The sequence below is a fragment of the Stomoxys calcitrans genome, chromosome 4, assembly GCF_963082655.1.
Source record: "Stomoxys calcitrans chromosome 4, idStoCalc2.1, whole genome shotgun sequence".
Taxonomy (NCBI): Eukaryota; Metazoa; Arthropoda; class Insecta; order Diptera; family Muscidae; genus Stomoxys; species Stomoxys calcitrans.
The window spans coordinates 25,300,882-25,325,739 of record NC_081555.1 but is presented as its reverse complement, the minus strand read 5'-3'; the positions used below and the strand labels follow the sequence as shown (position 1 = coordinate 25,325,739).

Here is a 24,858-nt window from a genome sequence, read left to right as displayed (position 1 = left end):
CGTCATCGTTGACATCAACAACAACGACGGCGACTGCGACGACGACGACCACAACTTCTAGTTCGAAAACATCAAAGTTATCGAAAACTACTGCTTTATCACGTACCAGCAGTACCAAAAAATATGCCGATCCAAGTAAAAGGCGAAACGTGGCCTCCATATCAATCAAACGTCAAAGGAACAAAAAGGAGAAGTGCAACAAATTGGCATTGAATCAGAGTCATTTAGATTTTCGAAAGGCCCCCCTTGAAATTGTCATTGATTCGGAATGGTTTATGAAATTTAAGCAAAAAGGCGAAACAAAAATCCATTGGACATTTATTGGACATGATGAAAAATAATCCTCTCAAAACTTATAATCCAATCGAAGAACTGTGACCCTAGTAGTGAAATTGATAACTAATCGAAGATTTGAAAATTCATTTTTTAAAGAAACCATGCCTTAATTATAGTATTCTTAGAATTTTTTAACCTATAAAAAGAGGTTTTCTTAAAGTTGAGAGATATTCTGAGATCGTTTACTTCCAACTGCTGATGTTAATTGAATTTAATTAAACAATTTTGTATAACTTTCATTTATATTCTAAAAATCTAATGAGTTCTTACGCTTGGTACATTCAAATGTTGTCTCTAAATTCAAAACCTGCCAAACAGTGTCGCAGTTTCTCTTGAATCAGCTGATTTGATAACCATACTCACGTAATCGACTTGAAACTAAAGCAAAACACGCACTTGGTTATTCACTTGATCATTAAATTCCGTATATGGTATATTCCAAATTCTGAAATGTTGTTTCAAGGTTGTTTATGGTATGTTCCAAACTCTGTAAGGTTGTTTCATTTAAATAAAAGCCTGCGTTAGCTAAGATCTTAAAAACAGCTGTTACTTTTATAGTAGGAAAACAGCTGATTTGAATGAATAATCGAATGAAAAGTATTTCTTGAAGGGGCACAAGTGTAGATGGTTTATCATTTCTCAAACAAAAATGCAAAGTCTACCCATGAACATTCCACTAAAGAACAGGAGGAAATTTCTCAAATATCAATGAGTGCAGTTTGATTCAAGTTTAAGCTCAATGATAGGGGGTTTCCTTTTTTCAAACACAAAATCGATTAAAAAAATCTTAAAAGAAATGATTTATCGAAAAAATTATGTTTCGGGACTAATTGTATTTATTCGATGAAAATCAGAATTTACTGCATATTTAAGTTGCTATCACACGATATGTATTGTCATTTGAATTTTCAATGATTGAAACTCTGAAAGTTGTACATATTGTGTGATACATACGAAAAATTTAGTATGAAATATGGATTTTTGAATTAATATGCAACTCTTTCGATTAAAGGCAGATCTTATATCATCGCACATGCAGTGAAAATCAGATTCTACTGCATATTTAAGTTACTATCACACGATATGTATTGCCATTTGAATTAAAACTCTGAAAGTGTAATACTTACGAAAAATTTATATGAAGAATGGAATGGAATGGAAGAATCGAATAAATATGCAACTCCTCTCTCTACGACCTTCCACCATACCAGTGCTCCATAGGTCAGTACTGGCCTCACGATGGCCGTAAACATGCAATAAAACATCTTGGGAGTTACACCCCATTTCCTACCGAACATCCTTCTGCAGGATTTAAAAACTCACAGTGCCTCTTCCAGGACAGTTTCGAATCGAGGACTATGTCAAGGTACTTCGCTTCCTTCGAAAGCTCAGGGTGACGCCGTCCAAGGACGGGAGTCTGAACTCAGATATCTTATATCTATGCGTGAAGAGCACCAGCTCCCTTTTATCTGGGTTGATCCTGAACCTATTTCTGGTAGCCCATCGCGATAACCTACTCAGTGACCCTTCCATGATCTAGCTGACCGTCCACAGAAACCTGCCTCGGACCAGCAGCACGACGTCGTCCGCATAAGCGATAATTCTCGTGCCATCCCCATTAAGATCCAACAGGATTTCATTAATCACAAGGTTCCATAGAATCGGCGAGAACACCCTCCTTGGGATGTTCCTCTGGTCTCCCGCCTTCTGACCACACTATCTCCCAGGTTCCCATTAATAATCGTGCCGTAAAGCATATTATTGGTTCACTGGGAGATTATGGGGTGAATCCTCCAAGGCCTCTTAATATCCAAGAAGGCCGCCAAAAAGTAATCCTTCTGTCGGAGGGACGTCTCGACCTCCTGTACCACCTCCTGTACCACCTCCTGTACCACCTCATGAAGGACCGTCTCCACCGATCTGCCTTTGAGGTATGCGTATTGTGCCCCACTGAAGCTTTACGACGTTAGCTCGACACAAAATAAAAAAAAATATATCCTGTGAGAGCTAAATCTGGCAAATGAGGTGCGTTCCGAAGCGGTTTGAGCTGTAATTCATTGATATTTTCCATCGCAATGGTGGATTTGTGAACTACACCCATCATGCGTAAAGCTTTCTCCTCATCAAATTCTTCTCCAGTATGCGATGTACAGCGGTCAAAAAAAGTATTCATCATTCAATGTTTTTTTTTTAATAAGTCTACAAAAGACAATTGGAATAAAAACATATTAAACTAATGATGCAGTAGTGCTTGTGTGATATATATGTACACAATTTCATTGTTTTTAAAGAAAAAAATAGTATTTATTGGAACAAAAAGGGCCATTTTACAGCTGAACACAAAAAATTAAACAAAAAAAGTATTCATCATTGCAAAAAAACAAAAAAATAAATAACATAATTTAAAAAAATTAATACTTTGTTATTCGACCACCGCGTCTTATAACTTCTTTTAAACGGTTTGACATCGATTGGACTAATTTAGCGGTTATATTTTGGTCTATATTAGTCCATTCCTCCATTATCACCTGTTGCATTTGACTCTTGCTCGAAAAATTGCGCGTTCTCAATTTGCGTTCGAGATGTTCCCAAAGATGTTCAATTGGGTTCAAGTCGGGACTTTGAGGAGGAGTTTTAATGACTTTGGGGCAGTTATACAGCATCCACATCTTGGTATTTAAAGCAGAATGTTTGGCGTCATTATCTTGATAATATTGAAAGTTATTACCAAGCCCAAGTTTTACAGCACTATCTTTTAAATTCCTCTTTAAAATGTCAATGTAATACTTATGATCCATTACTCCATTAATAATTTCAAGATTTCCCGCTCCTGAAGCCGCCATACACCCCCAAACCATTAAACCACCTCCACCATGTTTTACAGTAGCAACTGTGTTTCGTTCTTCAAGCTCTGTATTTGGTTTTCTGTACACTATGACCTTTCCATCGCACCCAAAAAGATTAAACTTGCTCTCGTCTGCAAAAATGACTGTTTTCCAAAATGATTCGGGCTGTTTTACATACATTTTTGCGAAGTTTAGCCTTTTCACTCGGTTTATTTTATTTATAAAGGGCTTCTTACGTGCAGTTCTTCCTCTGTAACTATGCCTTTTGAGTGTATTTCGAATTGTTTGTGTAGTAACTTCCTTCCCTAAATATTCCATAGTGTTTTTACGAAGAATGGTCGCATTTGTCTTCGGAGTTTTCTGAACTTGCCGCACTAGCCAACGCACATCTCCAACTGAAAGTGCTTTTGGTCGACCAGATCTTGGTTTATTGTCAACAGTTTTCGTTTCTGTCCACTTTCTGATGATGGATTGTATAGTAGATCGTGGTCTATTTAATATTTCACTGATAGTTTTTTGAGTTAAACCATTCCTGTGGTGTTTTATTATCAAAACTTTTACCTCATCAGAAACCTCGTTTTGCTTACGACCCATTTTGACAAAAACTATATTTTCAATGAAATTAAATATTTGCTGTCAAGGGCAAAGCCTCCTTTACTAAATAAAACAGAAAAGGGGGATTCCCAAATAATATTTGAATTTGACTTTGATGATAGCACATCAATGATGAATACTTTTTTTGTTCTGTTTTTGGTGTTATTATATAAAATTGCATTTTTTGCGCTAATTAAATTTATTTTTTGAATTTATTTTAAAACATATTACGAAAAATAAACTATTGCATAAAACTGCATTATTTGTTTACTTTAAATTTTCTTCAATTACCCAAAATAAGTGAATTTATTATCAATTTTGCTAATGATGAATACTTTTTTTGACCGCTGTATAGCACTTTTTGACATGTCCCGCTTTGAGTGCTGAACGCGATTGTCATCCCCTTTTTAACGGTGGCCATTCCCTCCTAGTCCTGTCGACACTTGCGAGGTAGTTACCTTAGGTAATCAGCCATTCGGAGTCGGCTATAAAAAGAGGTCCCTAATCATTGAGCTTAAAAGTTATGGTGTGGTATGGTATGTCATAGTATGGGCGCATGTCACACGCCCATTGTGGAATACCATAACTCCTAAATTTGGCATTTCATAGAAAAATATCCTCGCTGTTCCGTTTACTAGAAGTAAAATTACATTCGCCTAGAGTGTAGACTCATAATGTTTTAGTTTATTTTGCTGAATAGTTCATCATGTTGAACTAACTAGTTCTTTAAAAAAAAAAACCGATAACAGAAATCGATTCATTTAACTTCAATCTCTTAGCATATATTGCGATAGTCTTCTTGGCATTTAGACCATCTGTCGAGCCCTATCACAAACAAAAGACATGCATTTAAATTGAGACATTTCCAGAGGTACCAGTTCACCTGTAGTGTTTTGAAGATATCCAAATTTATGAAATTTATAATTCCTTGCATCTTAAAAGTATCCAGTCATCTTTTTAGCATTGGACTTGGGTTATTGTAACACTTTACATTATACGATAAAGAATGTGTTATCGGGATTTATCATTTGATATCGATTACTTTACTATGCACTTCTCATGACTTGAACTGGATGGCTTTTAGTCTTTCATATTCACCATATTTCACTTCTTCGAGGCTTCATTTATTTGATTTTGTAAATAACGACAATGAATAGAAAAATCTATAATTAACAATATGCTCTCATAAAGAGTATAAAGAGAGTCGTGTGGAGAACTCCACAGTGCGGATGAAGGTCCTAACCAAAACAGAAACGCCCATTAATGGTGTTGAGGTCACTTCTGTACTCCACATTACCGTCAAAATATAAAATTTCTTAATCAAGTTTTTTTATAATTTATTTTGTCTGACCAATCGACTTGTAACCCGGGCCCTTTCTTTCCTTTAATGAATGAAAATCTCCCATTCTAGTTCATGTTCACACCAATATAGCTCAACTCTCTCTCTCTCCCTCACTCCCTTGGAAATAAAATAATGTAAAAGAATTCATAACTTAAATGCTTATCAAGAAGATAAACAGTTTTCTAAAGATGTCTGGCACACTTACCTATAATCGAATGAGAAATCGATTATAAATCGAAAAAAGTTGATATACTAACGTGTCTATATATTCAATTTTGCAGTTTTTTATGGTCAATTATCGTATCAATTTCAGCTTATTTTCATTAAATGAAGTTAGAAAATATTCACAGCTTTTGCAATGTCACCCTGAAACACTAAAAAAGTGGAATAAAGTGGAAGGGATATGTCAATGCGTTTCTTATAGCAACAAAAATTTCTTTAGAGGCGTGTACCGAGCTTTATGCTGAGTTTACATGACACATCTGATGTATGGTCGTTGTAATAATATTGGTGAAAACAAAGATGTATTCGCCACATGTACACATAACCATCAGTCATGGCTGAAAAATCTAAATCATTTGATTTTTTCGATGAATGATGTCTATCGATTACCGTTTACAAATAAATGTGTAATCATTAATTGACAGATATTAAAAAACACGTTCTGGGACAAAAAAAAAGGTTAAGAAATGAGGAATTTTCGTTTAGGATATGTCAATGCGTTTCTTATAGTAACAAACATTTCGTAAGAGGCGTGTATCGAGCTTTATGCTGAGTTTACATGGTACATCTGATGTATGGCCATTGTATTAGTATTGGTAAAAAGAAAGGAGTCTGCGTCACATGTACACATAACCATCAGTTATGGTTGAAAAATCAAAATCATTTGATTATTTTCGATGAATGACGTCTATCGATTTCCGTTTACAAAGAAATGAGTAATCATTAATTGACAGGTATAGAAAAACACATTCTGTGACAAATAAGGTTAAGAATTGAAAAGTAAAGTATGAAAAATTAAAAAAAATCTAAGAAAAGAAAAAATCGATGTACCGTTTTGAGTACAATCATAATGTGCCATGTAAACTCTGCTTTACTCGCAATAAAACCATTTATCGACATATTTTCGATTTTGTTTTGTTGTCGAAATTGGTAGGGTTATACATTTTTGGTACCTATGTATCGATAATACAGTTTTTACAATTTTTTTTTTTTATTTATTTTCACTGTTGATAATTTTAAGGCTAGTTGTTCAGACTTGAATCGTATCTTGTTAGAGCTTCAATACATCAAATAAAAATTATATTTACTATGGATAAAAATTTGTATTTTTATTCGATAACGTATTTCGATATCTTAAACCCCAGAAGCAATTATTCTTATGCACTGTTTTGTTTTTTTTTTCAGTCATGCATTTCTTCCACGTGACACCCATATTGTTATGAAATTTTTGCTTAAATTCTTTTAACGCTTATTTACAAAAACAGGAAACAAAAAATGCATACGAAATAAAAAATAAAAGTCACACACTTTTACAGAAAATAAATTTTTAGCCAAAATTAAAATAAAAAAAAAACAGCAGCAATAACAACGAATTTGTTTGTTACTGCAATTCTAAATTTGTTTATGCCAAATTTAATTATAACCTGTTTTTATTTTTTTTTTAAGAAAATGCGATTGACACCTGATTTGAAAACAGTTCATCGAGGAATAGAAAGAAGTCATTTGATTTTTCCCATTTCATTTTTAACGATTTTTGTTTTCGGCGAACACCTGTCTTTGATAAAAGATAAAAGAGAAAACAATAGGATTAAAAATGAAAACAAGAAACGAAATAAATGTCTCATGCAAGCATATAGAAAGTCAAAAAATAAATGAAATTATCGGTCATTGGTGTCATTTATATGTTATAGAGCTCTGACAATTTTAGAAATGTATTTGAATTTGGTTTATTTTATTTTTTTGGTAACAAATACTTTTCAAATCTAAAACAAACGATAAGATCTTTTATTTACCTCTCTTCTTATCTTATTAAAAAAAAAACAATTTGAAACAATAGCCAAATAATGCTTATCTGCCAGTGTTGATCATCTTTTTATTTGGATAAGAATTTTTATTTGTTTCTTTAGCTAACAAAGCTTTAATTATAGCCGTAACATAATATTTTTTTTTTGTTCAAAATATAATTCAAATCATACGCTTTTAAGTTGCCTTAACTGGCTGTTGGAAATATAATCGATCTCAATTTCTCTCTATGGCGGTTTCTTGAGTTCCTTTGACGTTCAGCGAATATTGTTTGCTAGCACCATGAGTACGAAAATAAATTTAATTTTACAATTTATCATAGGCATGAAACAGTTAATTGGTAAACTGAATGATCTATGGCCCGAGCATAGTGTGGCCCTTTCCATTCCAAAGGAAATTGACAAGGCGAAGGAGAAAATTCAAGGTGTTGAAGAAGTGGAAGGTAAAGAAAGTGCAGATTAAGAAAAAACGTATCCTTCCAAGTGTAAATAGTATGTGTGTGTGTGTGAAGAGTAATGTGGTGTGTAAGAGTTTTTAAAGTGGAAAGTCGAATATTTTTTTGAAAAATTTTTTAAAATAAGTCATATGCCAGCAAAAACGACATTTGAATCAACACCGACCGAAACATCAATGTAAAGATCAAGTGTATAAAGAAAATGTAGTAATACAGCAGAGGAACTTGTACAATTAAAAGCGTGCTAAGTTCGGCCGGGCGGAATCTTATATACCCTCCAACATTTATCGCATTTGTCAAGTTCTATGAATGACTTTTTCAAATAGAAAAACACCTCCTACAAAATTTCAGGCAAATCGAGCAATAATTGCGCCCTCCAGAGGCTCAAAAAGTCAAACAGGGAGATCGGTTTATATGGCAACTATATGAGGTTATATACCGATTTAACCATACTTCGAACAGTTGTTGGAATCATACCAAAAAGATATATGGAAAATTTCAACCATATTGAATAAGAATTGAGCCCTCTAGAAGCCCAAGAAGTCTAATAGGTAGATCGGTTTATATTGCGGCTATATCAGAATAAGGACTGATATAGACAATACTTGACACAGTTGGTGGAAGTCAACATAAAACACTCCATGTGAAAATTCGGCCAAATCGGATAAGAATTGAGCCCTCTAGAAACTAAAAAATCAAAACCCAAGATAGGTTTATATGGCAGCTATATCAGGTTATGGACCGATTTGAACCGTACTTAGCACATTTGTTAAAAGTCATAACGAAACACGTCATCCAAATTTTAGCCAATTTGAATAGGATATGTGCCCCCTAGAGGCTCAAGCAGTCTAATTAGGAAAACGGTTCATATGGCGGCTATATCAGGATATGTACTGATTTAGACCATAATTGACACAGTTGTTGGAAGTCTACATAAAGCACTCCATTCAAATTTTCACCCAAATCAGATAAGAATTGCGCCCTCTAGAAGCTAAAGAAGTCAAGACCCAGATCGGTTTATATGGCGGCTATATCAGGTTATGGCCCGTTTTGGACCATACTTAGCACATATGTTGGAAGTCATAACGAAACACGTTCCGCCAAATTTCAGCCAAATCGGATAGGAATTACGCCCTCTAGGGGCTCTAGAAGTGTAATCATGAGATCTGTTTATATGGCGGCTATATCAGGTTATTGACTGTTTTAGACTATACTTTGCACAATTGTTGGGCGTCATACCAGAACACTTCATGCAACTTTTCACCCAAATCAGATAACAACTGCGCCCTCTAGAAGCATTAGAAATCAAGATCCAAGGTCGGTTTTATGGCGGCTGTATCTGGTTACAGACCGATTTGAACCATACTTAGCACAGTTGTCGGAAGTGATATCAAAGCACCACGTGCAGAATTTCAGCCAAATCGAATATGAATTGCGCCCTCTAGAGGCTCAAGAAGTCAAGATCCAAGTTCGGTTTCTATCGCAGCTATATCACAACATGGACCGATATAGCCCATTTGCAATCCCAATTGACCTACACTAATTGGAGGTATTTGTGCAAATTTTCAAGCGCCTAGCTTTACTCCTTCGAAAGTTTGCGTACTTTCGACAGACGTACGGACGGACATGGCAAAATTGACTTAAAATGTCATTACAATCAAGAATATATATACTTTATGGGGTTTTAGACGCATATTTCGATGTGTTACAATGCTCCAACGTCTCATCATCTTCCCCGCAAGCCCTACACATGCTATCACTTGCAGCATCTATTTTACATAAGTGAGCTCGTAGTCCTGTGTGTCCCGTTATGATACCAATAGCTCTACTGACCTTCTCGTCTTCTCATTCGCTGTTCCACAGTGTTCATATTTGTAATAAATACTTTTTATTGTTTCAAATGACAAAAATACAGAATGAGTTAAAGGGTATCAAAGTTGACTACTTTTGACCCCTTTAACTTTATAGAAGCTATAACTTTTGAACTAATGGTCGGATACACATGAAATTTTTTTTGAAAGAAAGACCTTAACAAAAAGTCGGCGCCCTTGTAGCCGAGTTGGTATCATGTTTGGATTGCCAGTGCAGAGGTCGTAGGTTGAATTCCCGCCAGAAGCCTTGGTCTGATGCTACTGTGGACTTAAAATTGTCTAAGTGTGTCTGTAAAGGACTGCCACTCTTACCTAAACTAAGACCTTAACAAGACTTACAAAATATAAACATAAATGACTGCACCATCTCATGCCGTAAGCAACTACGATACAACATATTTGGCATCTAATGTTAGGGAGCTCATTCTTTGGGAGTGGGCCGACCCCCCTGACACTTGCAACCAAAGTTGAGTATCAAAATCTTACTCTACTTGTACATATCTTTCATTTGATGTCCATGCTGCCCTAATCTTTAAAAATTTATTTTGGGAGTATTTTTGGGGGAGGGGTGTCCCCCCTGATACTAAGGGTCAAAGATGTCTATTATTATTTCACTTTAATGTATTTTGGGGGGTATTTTTGGAGCTGGTGCGACTGCCCTGATACTAGGGTTAAAAATTGTGTATCAAAATCTTACTCTACTTTTACGTACCTTTCATTTGATACCCATATTGTCCTTATCGGTTAAAATATATTTTGGTATAAATAAATCGCCAAATACATGTAAAGACACGAGTGTTGTCAACGTTGATATATACGAATGTGATTGTAATCTAAAGCTGAGTATTCTGTTCAGTTTTTTGAGCGGAATGCTGTCAAACTCCATATAAAAACAAACGTCGGCGAAACATTGGCGGAAAAGAAGTACTCTGTTTATAGTGAAGAAAATGCCAAAAAAAAACTACTAGAGTGGCAACACTTGTTATTTTAGTTTGTTTCATTGGTTTCAATGGTTCGTATTTCTTTATTTATTAGGGAAAACAATATAAAATAGAGAAAATAATAAGTGCAGATAAAGAAACGTGTTTTGGTGTGGAAACAAAAACGTTTGATATCTGTCAAATTTCGCTCGCGAAACAATTACAAAGTTCAGCGGCTATTCCGAAAGCAGAATAGAATACCAACCCTAACTCGTTCTTCGTTCATGCGTGACTGAATGGTTGAACATCGCAACTAATCGCCAACAATACTATTAGTGTGTGTTGTTGTCGCATTTAAGTTGTACTTTAGTTATAGAGTGCATAGTGTGTTTGAGATTTCACTAACTGCCATCTGCATTTTGATAGCAACAGTGGAGTACTAAAAAAAACCCACCACAGTTCTCTGAAGTAGACATTCAACACTTTAAAATAACAGCTTCGACAGAACAAACAGTAGTAAACTTTGGGCAACATTATAATCAAATAGATAGAATGGTTTATACATCTAATATACATTTAAAACAAAATAATTATCGATTATAACAATGTTTTGAAGTATTCTATTGGCCAGAATATAGAGATTTTGCATCTTTTCAGCTCATTTGCAAAAAAAGTTCTTTATCAAAGGCTACATGTTTTTGTTGTAAAATTTTTTTAAGAAGTTCCATATTGTTAATTGTGTTTTTTTTTCTTTTCTCCACTCTACAGGCAGAGATGGCTCAAAAATTACCACAGTTGTTGCCACTCCCGGCCAAGGTACCGATCGTGTACAAGAAGTTTCCTACACAGATACAAAGGTGATTGGCAATGGCAGTTTTGGCGTTGTCTTTCAGGCAAAACTATGCGATACCGGTGAACTGGTAGCCATAAAGAAAGTTTTACAAGACAGACGATTTAAGGTTAGTATAATGATAAGAAAATTAAGGAATTCTTAAAAAATTTCTTAAAATTAATGTATACATATATATTTTTTGTTTAATTTAACAGAATCGTGAGCTGCAAATTATGCGTAAATTGGAGCATTGTAATATTGTAAAACTTTTGTATTTCTTCTATTCGAGTGGTGAAAAGGTAAGTTGCCGCATAAATCATAATAGATGTTGATGTCTTGTACAAGCTACATAACTAAAATACCAAACCACCATTTGTAACACAATATTCAAACGGAAGAAACAAGCCCATAATTTACACCATTTTTCCTTAAGTAATAGCGTTTGTCCGTTTTATCGTCTGAAACTATATATACAAAATATATATACATATATATCAAAACTATATTATAGCATGCTTTAAGCGTAAAAATTTGTTGTAACATTATTTTATGCATATGTATTGAAACTGGAAACTATATTTTTCTTATCTAAGTGCCCTGATCTAAGGACGATAAAGTAACAGTAACAAGGGGGATTTATTGTCATAAAATCTTTTCTTTTTTCTTTTTGTTTTTAATTTTTTCATTTAGTTTCTGTACATCTCCTACTCTTATTGTCGTTTTTCCATACTTTCCCTTATTCTGTTTTTCTTTTTTGGTAATTCGTTTATGTTAATATTTTGTTTTTCTAATTTATATTGTATGTGTGTGTGTTTGTTCAATGAACAATAACAACAAATTGCCTTAAAAATGGGCTCTCGTGTGTGTGTGGGTGTGTGTGTGTGTGTGAATGGGTGGGAAATTCAACCAACATCTTGACCTCCACTGCCACCACCACCGCCACCACCACCATCAACTCTGACACCGCCGCAATACAAACTCTTCCCACTACCAACTCAACCACCAACCAATCAAACAAACCATCAACTTTTTAACTTGAAATTCCCAACAAAATTTTACTAAAACCAACGAAAACGAATTTTTTCAATGTGATGGGAAAAATTGTAAATTGTCTATGATGTATTGTTGATGTATGAAAATTGTTAAAATATTTTTTTTTGAAATATTTCCAAACATTGACAATTTTCAAACTGAAATCTGAAAACAACTGAAAATTAAACCCCAAACAAAAAAAGTTAGCGGAATTTCCCATTGATGTGGGGATACTAGCTTCGGTTCTGAAACCACAGGTACCTATAAAGCCATCATCAACCAAACCAAAAACTCATATACTTCAATCGATAAAAGTCAGCCGTTATCTCAAACTTAAAATGTTATTTCATGAAAAAATCCTCCTCTTATATATTAAAAAAAAGAATACATGTATTGCTCTAACCAAAAAAATGTGTGTATGCCCAAGAGCGCTCGGAACAGGAGATCCAGATCATAAGCATTATTATTTTGTAAATGGCTTTTTTTCTAATAATTCCTTAATCATCATAATCAAAAAACTTCATTTATAACTCACTAATTTGTTTTTTTTTTATTTTTTTCCGTTAAAGACATTAAAAACTGTGTTTTTTTAAACTTACTTAAGCAAAAGAACTATAGGAAATTTTTAAAATCTATTTATTTTTACAAAAGCATGAATAACTCAACTTTGTTTTTATGCACAAAAATGTAACAAAAATGTCCTTAAAATAAATTATAAGTAAAAAATTAAGAAAAACTGCATTACTATTTTAATGCCGATGATTTCAAAATGTATTAAAATGTTTCCTCGCAGCAAAGAAAAATTATTTTGATGCCCATATTTATTATACTACACACAAAAGAAAGACTACTAAGAATTAAATAGTTTTTCTTTGATCGAAGAATGCTGTTTAATTGAACAAACCGGTTAATTGGAATACAAATTTTGCTGAAAACATCAGATTTCAATGTTATTAACTCCGCCTACTTGAAAACCTCGGTTAATTGAAACAAATTTTCCGTATTTTGCTGTTGTCAATCAAACGGATTCGACTGTATATGTCAGCTATATCTAAATCTGAACTGATTTCTATGAAATTCATCAGTAATATTAAAAGATATAAGATAATCCTTCCTGCAGAGATCCACAATTGCGGGGCTATGGCACAAAAGGTACTCGAACGTCTCCAACTCCTCCTATGTCCAGCGAGACATCAGAAATCCGACAATGCAAATACCTGTCAGGGCTTCTGGTAGAACCAGATTTTTTTTAAAGAGATCCCCAATTAAAATATTTTTCCCCTAAGAAAATCTCCTAAAGAAAAAAAATTTTATTTAAAGCCCCAATAACTCGCCTTGTCATATCGAGCATCATAGGCACTCAGTATTTGTGCAAGAGTCGGTGCCGCCCGGCCCCTCACTGAGACTTTTCGCTCGATACCGCTGATTGTCCGCGACTGTCGTTGCAGCTACTCCGTATGGAGCATTCCAATACTCGCAACTTGTGGACGCGTCTGGTAGCTTGCAGCTAAGCTTCTCGTTACAGCCATGAACTCCACATAGATTGGACCTCAATGCTCCAGTTTGTGTGGTGCTCACAGCTATCCCGTGCCGGGACCACGGACAGTGACTCGGCACTGTGCTGTATTCGAGAGACATCTATGTCGTTCGAATACATTGATCCACTAACTACATCCGAGCACTCGGGGAAATGCGTCGCAGTCAGTAGTTCAAGAGTATCAGCGCTAGACTCAGTCCAGGTTCCATTCAAGGGTTTTCCGCTCCTTAGCTAAAATGCTTCTCAAGGGGATGTATGGCGCACGGTCGTGCCCTTTGAAACATTTCAACCCGCTTGCCATTCGGTCTCTTCGACTTGTTGTGTTCATACGAATTCTCTTCTTCCGTTATCAGTTCCTCGCCGTTATCAGTGGTTCATGATACCGTCCGAGTACATCGACCCGCTGGCTACACCTGAACACCCAGGAAAATGCGTCGCAGCTAGTAGCTTAAGAGTCTCCGAGTTTTTATCAGAGTACATTGACCCGCTGGCTTTATCTGCACAATAAGGGACATGCGTCTTAGCCTCGTACTTGAGAGTTTCAGAGTTAAACTCCATACGTGTTCCATAATCCTCTCAAGGCGTTTTAAGTCCTTAGAGAGCACTTTGCGTAACCTGGAAGACTCGTTCACTACCTCAAAGGATTTGCAAAAACACGACCCCTGACACTCTCTTAGCAATTAGTTCCTATCTTAATTAGGGATTCCTTTTACAGCTTCCTATACATACACGGGTTGATTCTATTCACCCTATTTTAGAGCATGCTTGTAGTTTTTCTTGCAAATTTTGCCCATGAAAGGCGTGCCGCAGTGCGACACCTCTTTGGAGAGAAGTTTTACGTGGCAAAGTACCTCACAAATGTTGCCAACATTAGGAGGGGAAAACCACCGCTGAAAAGTTTTACTGATGGTCTCGCCAGGATTTGAACCCAGGCGTTCAGCGTCATAGGCGGACATGCTAATCTCTGCGCTACGGTGGCTTAGTTTTTCGTAGCTTTCTCAAGTCCCCGTTTCTCCAAACAGGTTGCTATCTCTTATTCAGGTATGGGTCATGCCAACAGTTTCGCTGCCTATACAAATTCCTTACCATCGAGCTTGGTGCTTACGATGATTGTTAAGTACATGTCAGATAATTGATCCCCGTCAATAGCAAACTATGTGCACCAATATGGACAAATATAGACTCGCCAGCTAAGCAACACATAATGGAATACGATCCAGAACTGCCATAATTCCATGGCAGCCGGATTGACCTGATGGAGTCGTTCCTCGGCCAAGGGCAGCGGTCTCAGTGTGCAACATACTGCTACAACAACACCCAAAACTGCCTGCATTTTTATTGGGACCACTGCCATATGCAGTCAAATATCTTCCATATTGAAGAGAAAGACCCTTGCTGCGTTTGAGATCTAAAGATATTGACCAGAATTTTACACTAGGAAAACCAAACCAAATCAAACACCTTCCAACTATTTGGCGACTACGCAGTAGCTTTGGACATACTTTGGCTATACTTGGATTTTAAACTTCTTTGTATGTGGGATTTTTGATGCCTTGAGCTATTATTGGGGCTACCAATACTTCTAGATATGTTAGGACGCCTTCTCCCCTGGCCTTATTATATCTTATCTACATATTATTTGAGCCTTTAGAGAAAGCGGCAATCCAATTTGAATTGCACTGAGAAAAAATATAATGTCAAATGTATTAAAAATAAACAATTTTCTTTTACTTTTTAACTTTTGAAATGTTTCATATGTCTTTATCTGTCTTGCACTGCTACATATCCATAAAGGCACCTCCCACCTTTCTTTTTAAAGTTTTAATATTAACAATAAATTGTTGTTTTTTTGTTCTTGTTCTTGTTTATTTTTTGATAATTTAGCACAATTTAATGTCCTGCAATAATTTTATTAATTATTCATACCATAATTATTTTTATTATTTTTTTATTATAATTGTTTTGTATTTCTCTTTGCTAAATTTATTTTCATATTGAAACATTTTCATTTTTATATTTTCGATGGCTTTCATTAGTATTACAAAAGAACTAACAACATTTTTTTTTATGTTTCTTTGTTTTTTAGCGTGACGAAGTGTTTTTGAATTTAGTACTCGAATATATACCAGAAACCGTATATAAAGTGGCGCGTCAATATGCTAAAACTAAGCAAACAATACCCATTAACTTTATAAGGGTAAGTACATAAATAAATAAATTGTATTAAATTATAAGTTATTTAAGATCACTTTTAAAGATTTGTAAAAATCTTTCAAATCACTACCAAAAGGGAAGCGCATATTTGTATCCAAGTGAACTTGGCCTTTAAGGCAAACTGTCAGGCTACAAACTTTCGAACATCCTATTAGGAATATCGGTGCAATCAATCAATAACTGCAGTTCGAATCATGTTTTTGTTAGGGGAGCTACTTTTTGTAGCCAAGTTCGAACGTTCTGTGTCATAGCATGTGGACATGCTTAGGTTAGGTTAGGGCAGCAAAAGCATGCTTGTCGTTACACTCAAAGACCTGATGTCCATTATGTTCGCCCAGAAGAAGGTATACGAGAAGAGAAAAAAAAAAAAAAAGGGATTCGTAGTCGAGGTTTTGAAGCCGGAGTCGAAGTCGAAGTCGATGCTGGAGTTCGGTTCTGAATTGACAATTTTTGCCCCTACTGCGAACTGCACTCCAACTCTACCTTCATACTGCGACTCTGAGGGTCAGACCCTGCAGCGCTGGGAGAAAGACAGCAGAAACGCACAAGACAAAAAAATTACGGCCAAAACAAAGTAGAAAACGTTTTAACTTTTGCGCATTGCTTTTGGGATATTTGTTTGCAGAGTTGCATTTTTCAACGCGACACTCAAAAACAAAGCACAACGCGCTCTTTCTGTTTTGGCCTTTATGAAACCAGGCGGATCGGGAAGAAATTTTGGCCAGTGAGAGTATGGTCCGGTAGATCCAATGACAAGGGGACTAAGTACATGGAGGTTATCCAGGAACGGAAGGAGGTGTTCATCCATATCCTGTGTCTTCTTCTCACAATTGCTGGGTAGTGTCATAAAGATTGCTCAACCCTCTCCAACTCCTCCTCGTCACCACATACCAATATAGCAAAAGTCCGCCTCTTCATCGCCGGTCCTCCATCAGTGATGCGTCAATAAGACTGCCTTTTAGCATTATATTAAACCAATTCATTAATAGCGGCGATATGCTCATGTCCGTTCTGGACTCCAACTTACTTTACTTACTTTAATTGGCTATGACAGAACATTTGTTCCACTAGCCGAACGTTGAATAGCTTTCCAAGCGTCTCGATCTTCTGCGCTCTTTCTAAAATCTTTGAAACCAAGTTTCGAGGACAGAAGATCGAGGCGCTTGAAACGCTATGCCACGTTCGGCTAGTGGAAAAAATGTTCTGTGATAGCCTATTAAAGTAAAGTAAGTCAGAATGCCGCCTTTCGAACTGCGACTGGCTATCTCCTCAGTTCTGGACTACGTTCATCAGGAGACAAAGATTTTATCAGTGCGAAGACATAACTACATGCTGTCTAAGCAATACCTTTAAGACTGTTATCGCAGAGAACATCAAAATCATCATCTTGTGGATAGGTATTCACCGCCCAGAAGCCTTAAGAGCGTGATCTAGAGCGTGATGTTCAACGCTACAAGAGAAAACCTCTAGATCAAGCGAGTCTAGACACGATAGCAGATGCGGTAAATAGCTACCGGGTGAATGTAGTCCTTGGAGAAAGACCGCCTCCCATTGCACCTGAAGAAATTAACCTCCTCCAGCAAACCAGAGTAGTTCCAGCTAAATTACGTTCCGGCAGATGCAGCCGCCTCAACTTCTACAGAGCAAGGATTGATAACGACGTGCAAGATGTATGTCCCGATTGTGACCAGGGATCACACGACACAAGTCATCTGTTAAACTGCCCAGACAGACACACTGGACTCAGCACCAGATCCTTCCTGGAACTGGATACTCGACAGAATCAAACAGACGAAAGATAGAACACAACAAACTGCTGTAACAACAACAACATATGGTTGTTTTAACATCCCATTATGCCGTTTTAGTTTCTGTCTACAAGAAATACCACAGAACTCTATACATGGTGGACGGCATATAAAATGCCGTGAAGTTTCCAACTACCGCTGCCATGTGTTTCTTAAATTCCATAAAAACCCAATGGCAATGGCATTTTTGGAGGTCATCATAGCGCAGAGGTTACCAAGTCCGCCTATAACGCTAAATGCCTGGGTTTATAAGCTGGCGAGACCATCAGACAAACAATTTTCAGTAGTGGTTTTCCCCTTTTAATGCCTGCAATATTTGTGAGGTACTATGCCATGTAAAAACTTCTCTCCAAAGAAGTTTCGAACTGCGGGCTCGGCTATAAAAAGCAGGCCCCCTACCATTGAGCTTAAACTTGAAACGGACTGCAGTCTTAGATATGTGAGAAGTTTGCCCCTGTTCCCTAGTGTAATGTTCATGGGAAAAATTTGCATTTAGCATAGCTTTTGCAAGCTACAGTGCATGGATAATATGTTAGAATGATGAGTTTCTTGACAATTCTACATTAGGCAATGACTAGACCATTTATCATTAGAAAAACTGCTTTCAAAGCCCATAATTAAAGGTTTTCCTTTGTTTTTTGTTTTAAATTAATGTCCATATTTTTCCTCTTCTTCCCTTTTAGCTTTACATGTATCAATTGTTCAGAAGTTTGGCTTACATACATTCATTGGGTATTTGTCATCGTGATATTAAACCACAAAATTTGCTGTTGGATCCAGAGACCGCTGTATTGAAATTATGCGATTTTGGCAGTGCTAAACAATTGTTACATGGAGAACCAAATGTCTCATATATCTGTTCACGATACTATCGTGCACCCGAATTGATATTTGGCGCAATAAATTATACCACAAAAATTGGTAAGTTCTATAAAATGCACAAACTATACGATGTCCTTGACTTAAACTATGTGTTATAACATTGCAGATGTGTGGAGCGCCGGTTGTGTATTAGCAGAATTACTTTTGGGCCAACCCATATTCCCCGGCGATTCCGGTGTCGATCAATTGGTTGAGGTTATCAAAGTTTTGGGCACACCTACACGAGAACAAATTCGTGAAATGAATCCCAATTACACGGAATTCAAGTTCCCACAAATTAAAAGTCATCCATGGCAGAAAGTAAGTAATGCATTCTTTAATATTGTCCAAAACAAAAAGGCTGCTCAATTCCTATCTACCATCTCCTTTAACCTATTCCCGCCTTAATTCATGAGTAGTATGACTGGTATGTCTGTTTGTCTTTAACACAAGTGTTAGATGACAACAATGACTTGAAATGGTAAACACAAATACTTGGCTATGTTTTTTTCATTGGCCTCCTTATTAACCTAAATGGCTTACAATTTTTTCTTTCTTCTTGTACTACTGCAACTACAACAATCTTCTGTCTTAACTTGTCTAATTGGTAACATCCACTATTTACAGTCTTTACTTGAACGTACCCAATTTCCTCCAAATGCCCTAAACCAGAAACAACGTTTAAGAGTAAGCTTCCTTCCTCAGGTGAACGTACACTTACACAACCAACCAAAACAAAAAAGCCCAGCATCGAACATTGTAAACTATAACAGCCACCATCCACCACACACACGCAGGGTGATTGATGGAAAAGGAAAACGCACCAAAGGAAAAACCACATAAAAAAAAATTTAACACTAAATTTCATATTTCACTTCTTTTTTTTTGAATTGGTCAAAACGTTGTTTGAATCTAACCTGAAGAGTTGCGTTTTTGTTTTGTTGGCCCAGTACAAAGAAGCATTTTTCCAAAAACCAACACCTAACTCTATGTCGAGAGTCTAATAAGACATGATCATAGATTTTGTTTTCTAGAATAACTTTGTTATCGTTTTATTCAGCTTGAATTCTTTTTTGCTTTGGTGAGGAGATTTTGTGTGTTTTTCTCTCACTCGCCGAAAATTGCGTTGTTTTTTTGTTTTATGGCATTTGGCTCATTAGGCCTGACAACATTGAACATAACACCAGACTGCTCAATATGTTTTCTATGTTCGGCCCAAAAAAAAAAAAACAAACTTATGGACTTGGCCAAAACACACATTCTGTACATATGCTTTGAAGATGCTTGACTGTGGAGCTTGGGGTTATTCCAAGCTATAAACAAATGTTAACTAAGAACGGAATAACAGTGACTTCTGTTTTATTTTAGCATTATACAGTGGAAAGCATAAATAAGTTATCGTTTATTAAAACAAGATAGGGCCAATGTAGATATCCCTGTTTTATTTTAGTACCTGTGTTTATTTTCGTTTCAGATGCATTGGATAGATTGCCAATGCTAAATTGTACAGCTTAAGGCGCTATTGCACGGCATGTCTTATGACATGCCACTTTTTGTATTCACATCTAATTGAAAATGTTTGTAAAACTTGTTATTTTACATACGATTCATTATTTTTGCTATCACACCTGTATGTTATTTTTGTATGAAAAAAACATACAGCTTTGGGCAAAAGCTGATTTTTTATGCGTAATAATTGTTACAGCTGTGAGAATGTGGTTAAATCATAAATTTGTGAAAACAATTTAATTTGGGGTTGCTTCCATTCGACTGACAACAAAAACAGTTGTTTTTTATATAAAAAATCAGTGATTAGTGCAACTCTGATTATGAGTATGTTACCTTGGTTAATATGTCTTGGAAAATCGAAAAAAATTACATGTGCTGCTTTGAAAAGTGATTTTCATATGTTAGTTTCGTTTGTATCACGCCACATGTACAAATAATTCAACATGTGCTAAATTTGACATGTCATAAAACAACTACATGCCGTGTAATAGAGCCTTTAATTATCGATGTCATATATTCTATGACATCGATAGTACTTGATTTGACTACTATACAGTTCAAAGTACCAGTTATCGACTGTTTATTAGATGATATTGATAGTCAATTAATGGATACTGCGAAAATCAACCAGAGCTATTAACCTCGATCTTTTTGTAGTACCACACAGTGCAAGTTACATGTTATGCACTGTAATTAGGTGATTTCGATAACTGTCTAGTGAAAGTTAGCACTAGAAAATATATCGAAAACATATGAATTTAATTTGATAGTGCTAAAATAAAACGGGGACACTTTCACAACTGAATTACTACACGGTGGGGAGAGATATGAAGATAAAATTGAGAAAAAAACATTGTAATCGATTTTTAAATATTAACAACATTGCCGATAAATTTAACAATAATTCACTAATTGCCTCGAAGAAATAATGCAAACTGCATAAATAATCATTTTTTATGCTAAACTAAAAATTATTAATATTATTCGATTACCAGAAGCGATTAAATCTTTTTTGTTTTTGCATCACAAAAAAACGATTGTGAGTTATCGAGAATAAATGGATTAGTTTTGGATTTACCCTATATATATGAAAAATATAAACTTTTGGCTGCCATTTCAAGTTATTATATTTTTTTGTACTTTGTAAAGACCAAAATGGTCTTTACAAAGCATGTTATCGATTATTATTGGAAATTGTTGTATGTTATCGGTAGTAAGGGATCAAGAAATTTACAGAACATCATTAAGCCTCTTACATGCTGCTACATATAGAGCAATACATGGGATTTCGAATTTCGATTTAAATCAAAACATCCAGAGCCAATAGTTGTTGTTGTTGTTGTTGTAGCAGTTTATTGTGTACTATCTTTCGTCTGCTTGATTCTGTTGAGTGTTAAGACCCAGGAACTCCGCGACTAAGATGGGGTGCGTCCACAGGGATCTGGGTCTGAGTCGAGTGGGTCTGGCCGGGCAGTTAAACAGGTGACGTGTATCGTGCGGTCCCTGGTTACAGTCGGGACATACATCTTGCACGTCGGCATCAATCCTAGCTCTGTGGGAATTGAGGCGGCTGCATCTGCCGGAACGTAATTGAGCCAGAATCACTCTGGTTTGCCGGGGGAGGTCGATTTCTTCGGGTGCAATGGGTGGCGGTCGTACTCCAAGGACTACATTCACCCGGTAGCCAGTTAACGCGTCTGCTACCGTGTCTGCATGAATGTTGTTCAGACCCGCTTGATATGCCGCTTGATCTAGAGGTTCTCTCTTGTAGCGCTGGACCTCACGCTCTAGATCATGTAGATCTACCTTAAGGCTTCTGGGCGGTGGGTATCTATCCACAAGATGATGATTTGGATGATTTCTGCGATAACAGCCCAAAAGGTATTGCTTAGACAGCATGTAGTTATGTCTTCGCACTGGTAGGATCTTTGTCTCCTGGTGGAGGTGGTCCACATGAGAACTAAGGAGGCAGCCTGTCGCAGTTCGGAGGGCGGCATTCTGACAGATCTGAATATTATTCCACTGCGTGTCACAAAGCTGACGTGACCACACTGGCGCTGCATAACTTACCACAGACCGGCCAATTGCTTTGTACGTGGTCAACAAGGTTTCTTTGTCTGCACCCCAAGTGCTGCCGGCGAGTGACTTGAGGACCTTGTTTCTACTTTTGACTTTATTGCAGATTGCTGTGGCATGTGGGGAGAAGGTGTAGGAGCTGTCAAATGTGACGCCAAGTATTTTGGGACACTTGATGGTCGGAATCAATTCTCCATCGACCATCACAGTCAGCTCAGAATTCACCTCACGCGTATTTGTAGTGAACAGTGTGGCTGAAGATTTGGTGGCGGATATCTTCAGATTTCTTGCAGCGAAATATGAGGCAAGCTCGTTGAGGTAGACGTTCAGCCTATCGCAGATGTCATCAATGGGTGGGGGGCCTGATGCCAAGATCGTACAGTCGTCCGCATATGATACGATCTCTATGCCGTCTGGAGGAGGTGGGATGGAGGAAAGGTAGAGGTTAAACAGAGCCGGAGATATCACCCCGCCTTGGGGAACTCCCTGTTTCACTCTACGGTGTTTTGACTTCTTATCCCTAAATTCCACAAATGACTGGCGGCCACACAGATAATTCGCGACCCAACGTTTAAGGCCTGGCTGGAGGGACGTGTTGGCGATGTCCTCAAATAATTTGGCATGGCTGACCGTGTCGAATGCCTTCGATAGGTCCAATGCCACGAGGACCGTCCTATCACATGGCCTGGGTTGATTGAAGCCACGGCCAATGTGTGTGGTGATGGCATGCAAAGCTGTTGTTGTGCTGTGCAGTCTCCGAAATCCGTGTTGATGCTCGGCGAATGGAAATTCTCCTACGAGGCTCGGGAGGAGTAATGCCTCAAGCGTCTTAGCCACTGGTGAGAGAAGGGAGATCGGTCTGTACGACTCCCCCAAACTCGGGTCTTTACCAGGCTTCAGTAGCGGGATCACTCTGCCCATTTTCCAGACATCGGGAACTATAAGAGTGTTCAATGACAGGTTAAGGACAGTGGTAAGGTACTCAACTCCAGGTAAATCCAGATTCTTCAGCATCAATGTAGAGATTCCGTCGGGGCCCAACGCCTTGGAAGATTTGGCGCCACGGATGACATTTGTAACTTCGCCCACGGTAAATTGTGATGGCTGTTCATCGGCTCGGAGACCACGAATACGGCGAATGGCTCTCCTCCTTGCCCTGTCTCTCTCGGGATGCACGATAAATTGACGGTTGAACAACCTGGCGCATCTCTTCGGATCAGTCACGGAGCCAATAGTAATTAAATGCTGTAAACAAGCCTACATAGAGCCTTCATAAAAGGCTCTTCATTACTTCTAAACCAAAACGGGTTTTATTGTATGTTATCGTGTGTTTTATATAGTCATTCGGATTATGTTATACTCTGCAAAGATCAAAATGGAAATTATCGCTTGTTATTGAATACTATCGCATGTAATCGGATATTATTCAAAATAATTGAACTCTATCAATCTGTAAACAATTATTAAGCCCTGTTCCAAAGCAAATGCGTGCTCTACGCGTTACTCAATAGTCTTTGGGTATGTAGGGCACCTTAATCAATTTGATAAAGGTGCTGGTGAAGTTATTATTAATGATACACTAGCCAGTAAAAGTGTTTCGAACAACAACACACACTTGCTCAACTTTCTTTGCTATGCTATTCTTTGAATAGAAAGCATTGAATATGATCTCGAGCTAGAGTTGGCAAACTATCGATAATCGCAACATTCGATATTTTCGATAGTTGTAATAATAAATATCGATACTATCGTTAATGGCAAAATATCGATGACACTATCGATATTTTAGTTTATGGCTAAATATCAATTGATATTTTTCCTATCGATACTTTCGGCAAATTTCCACTATTTGCAAAATTGAACAAAAAATTAGCGATCCGATCCTGAATATATCGCAATCATACATTTCTCATCGCTCTTCTTGTTGAGTATTTCAAGTATTATTTGAATCGGCCCATAACCTATTTTAGGCTTTGTTATTAAATCTTCCGATTTTACTTCTTGACCGAACAGAGGGTGCAATTTTCATTCGACTGGGCTAAAATTTTGTGCAATGATTTCTCTCATGATTTCCAACTGACTTTATTAAATTTGGTTTTAGACGGCCAATGCATTGAAATTGCTTCTATCGTTTTTCGTTTTAAATATATTTGATAAAAAATTGGCGATAATATCGATATTTATTATTAGAAATATCGACAATATTGAATGTTGCAAATATCCATAGATTGTCAGCTCTAATATGTGAGTTATCAAATTTTATCGATTGTTATATAAAAATAGCTCGAGCATCTTAAAATGGTGTGCTATGTAAGGCTCTATATAGAGGATATATTCTAGAACTATCGAAGGTTCTCAACTGTTATCGATAGTTTATACCTGCTATTGTGAATTATAAATAGTCTTCCGAATTTAAAATCTACAGAATATTATTAAGTCGGTTTTTATTAGCTTTTGTCGAGAATTTGCTATGGCACTCAACTGTTATCGATAATTATTGCCCACGATCGTGAATTATAAATAGTCCTGCGAATTTAAAATTCTACAGAATATTATTAAGTCGGTTTTTATTTGTTACTTTAAGACCACTAAGTAAGTTAT

At 36.7% G+C, this 24,858-nt stretch overlaps 1 protein-coding gene across 3 annotated transcripts in view; it reads left to right on the top strand.

Annotated features, from left to right (window-relative positions):
• Positions 1 to 24,858, top strand: part of LOC106082908 (cyclin-dependent kinase 11B) — a 76,315-nt gene that overhangs the window by 29,727 nt on the left and 21,730 nt on the right. For 2 of the 3 annotated variants that reach the window (XM_013245663.2, XM_013245665.2), the window contains exons 3-8: positions 11,157 to 11,347; positions 11,436 to 11,519; positions 12,456 to 12,509; positions 15,876 to 15,986; positions 18,495 to 18,732; positions 18,800 to 18,993. In XM_013245663.2, coding sequence (XP_013101117.2) covers positions 11,157 to 11,347; positions 11,436 to 11,519; positions 12,456 to 12,509; positions 15,876 to 15,986; positions 18,495 to 18,732; positions 18,800 to 18,993 — 872 coding nt within the window. The remainder of the gene's footprint in view (positions 1 to 11,156; positions 11,348 to 11,435; positions 11,520 to 12,455; positions 12,510 to 15,875; positions 15,987 to 18,494; positions 18,733 to 18,799; positions 18,994 to 24,858) is intronic. The other variant, XM_013245664.2, reaches the window with a different exon arrangement.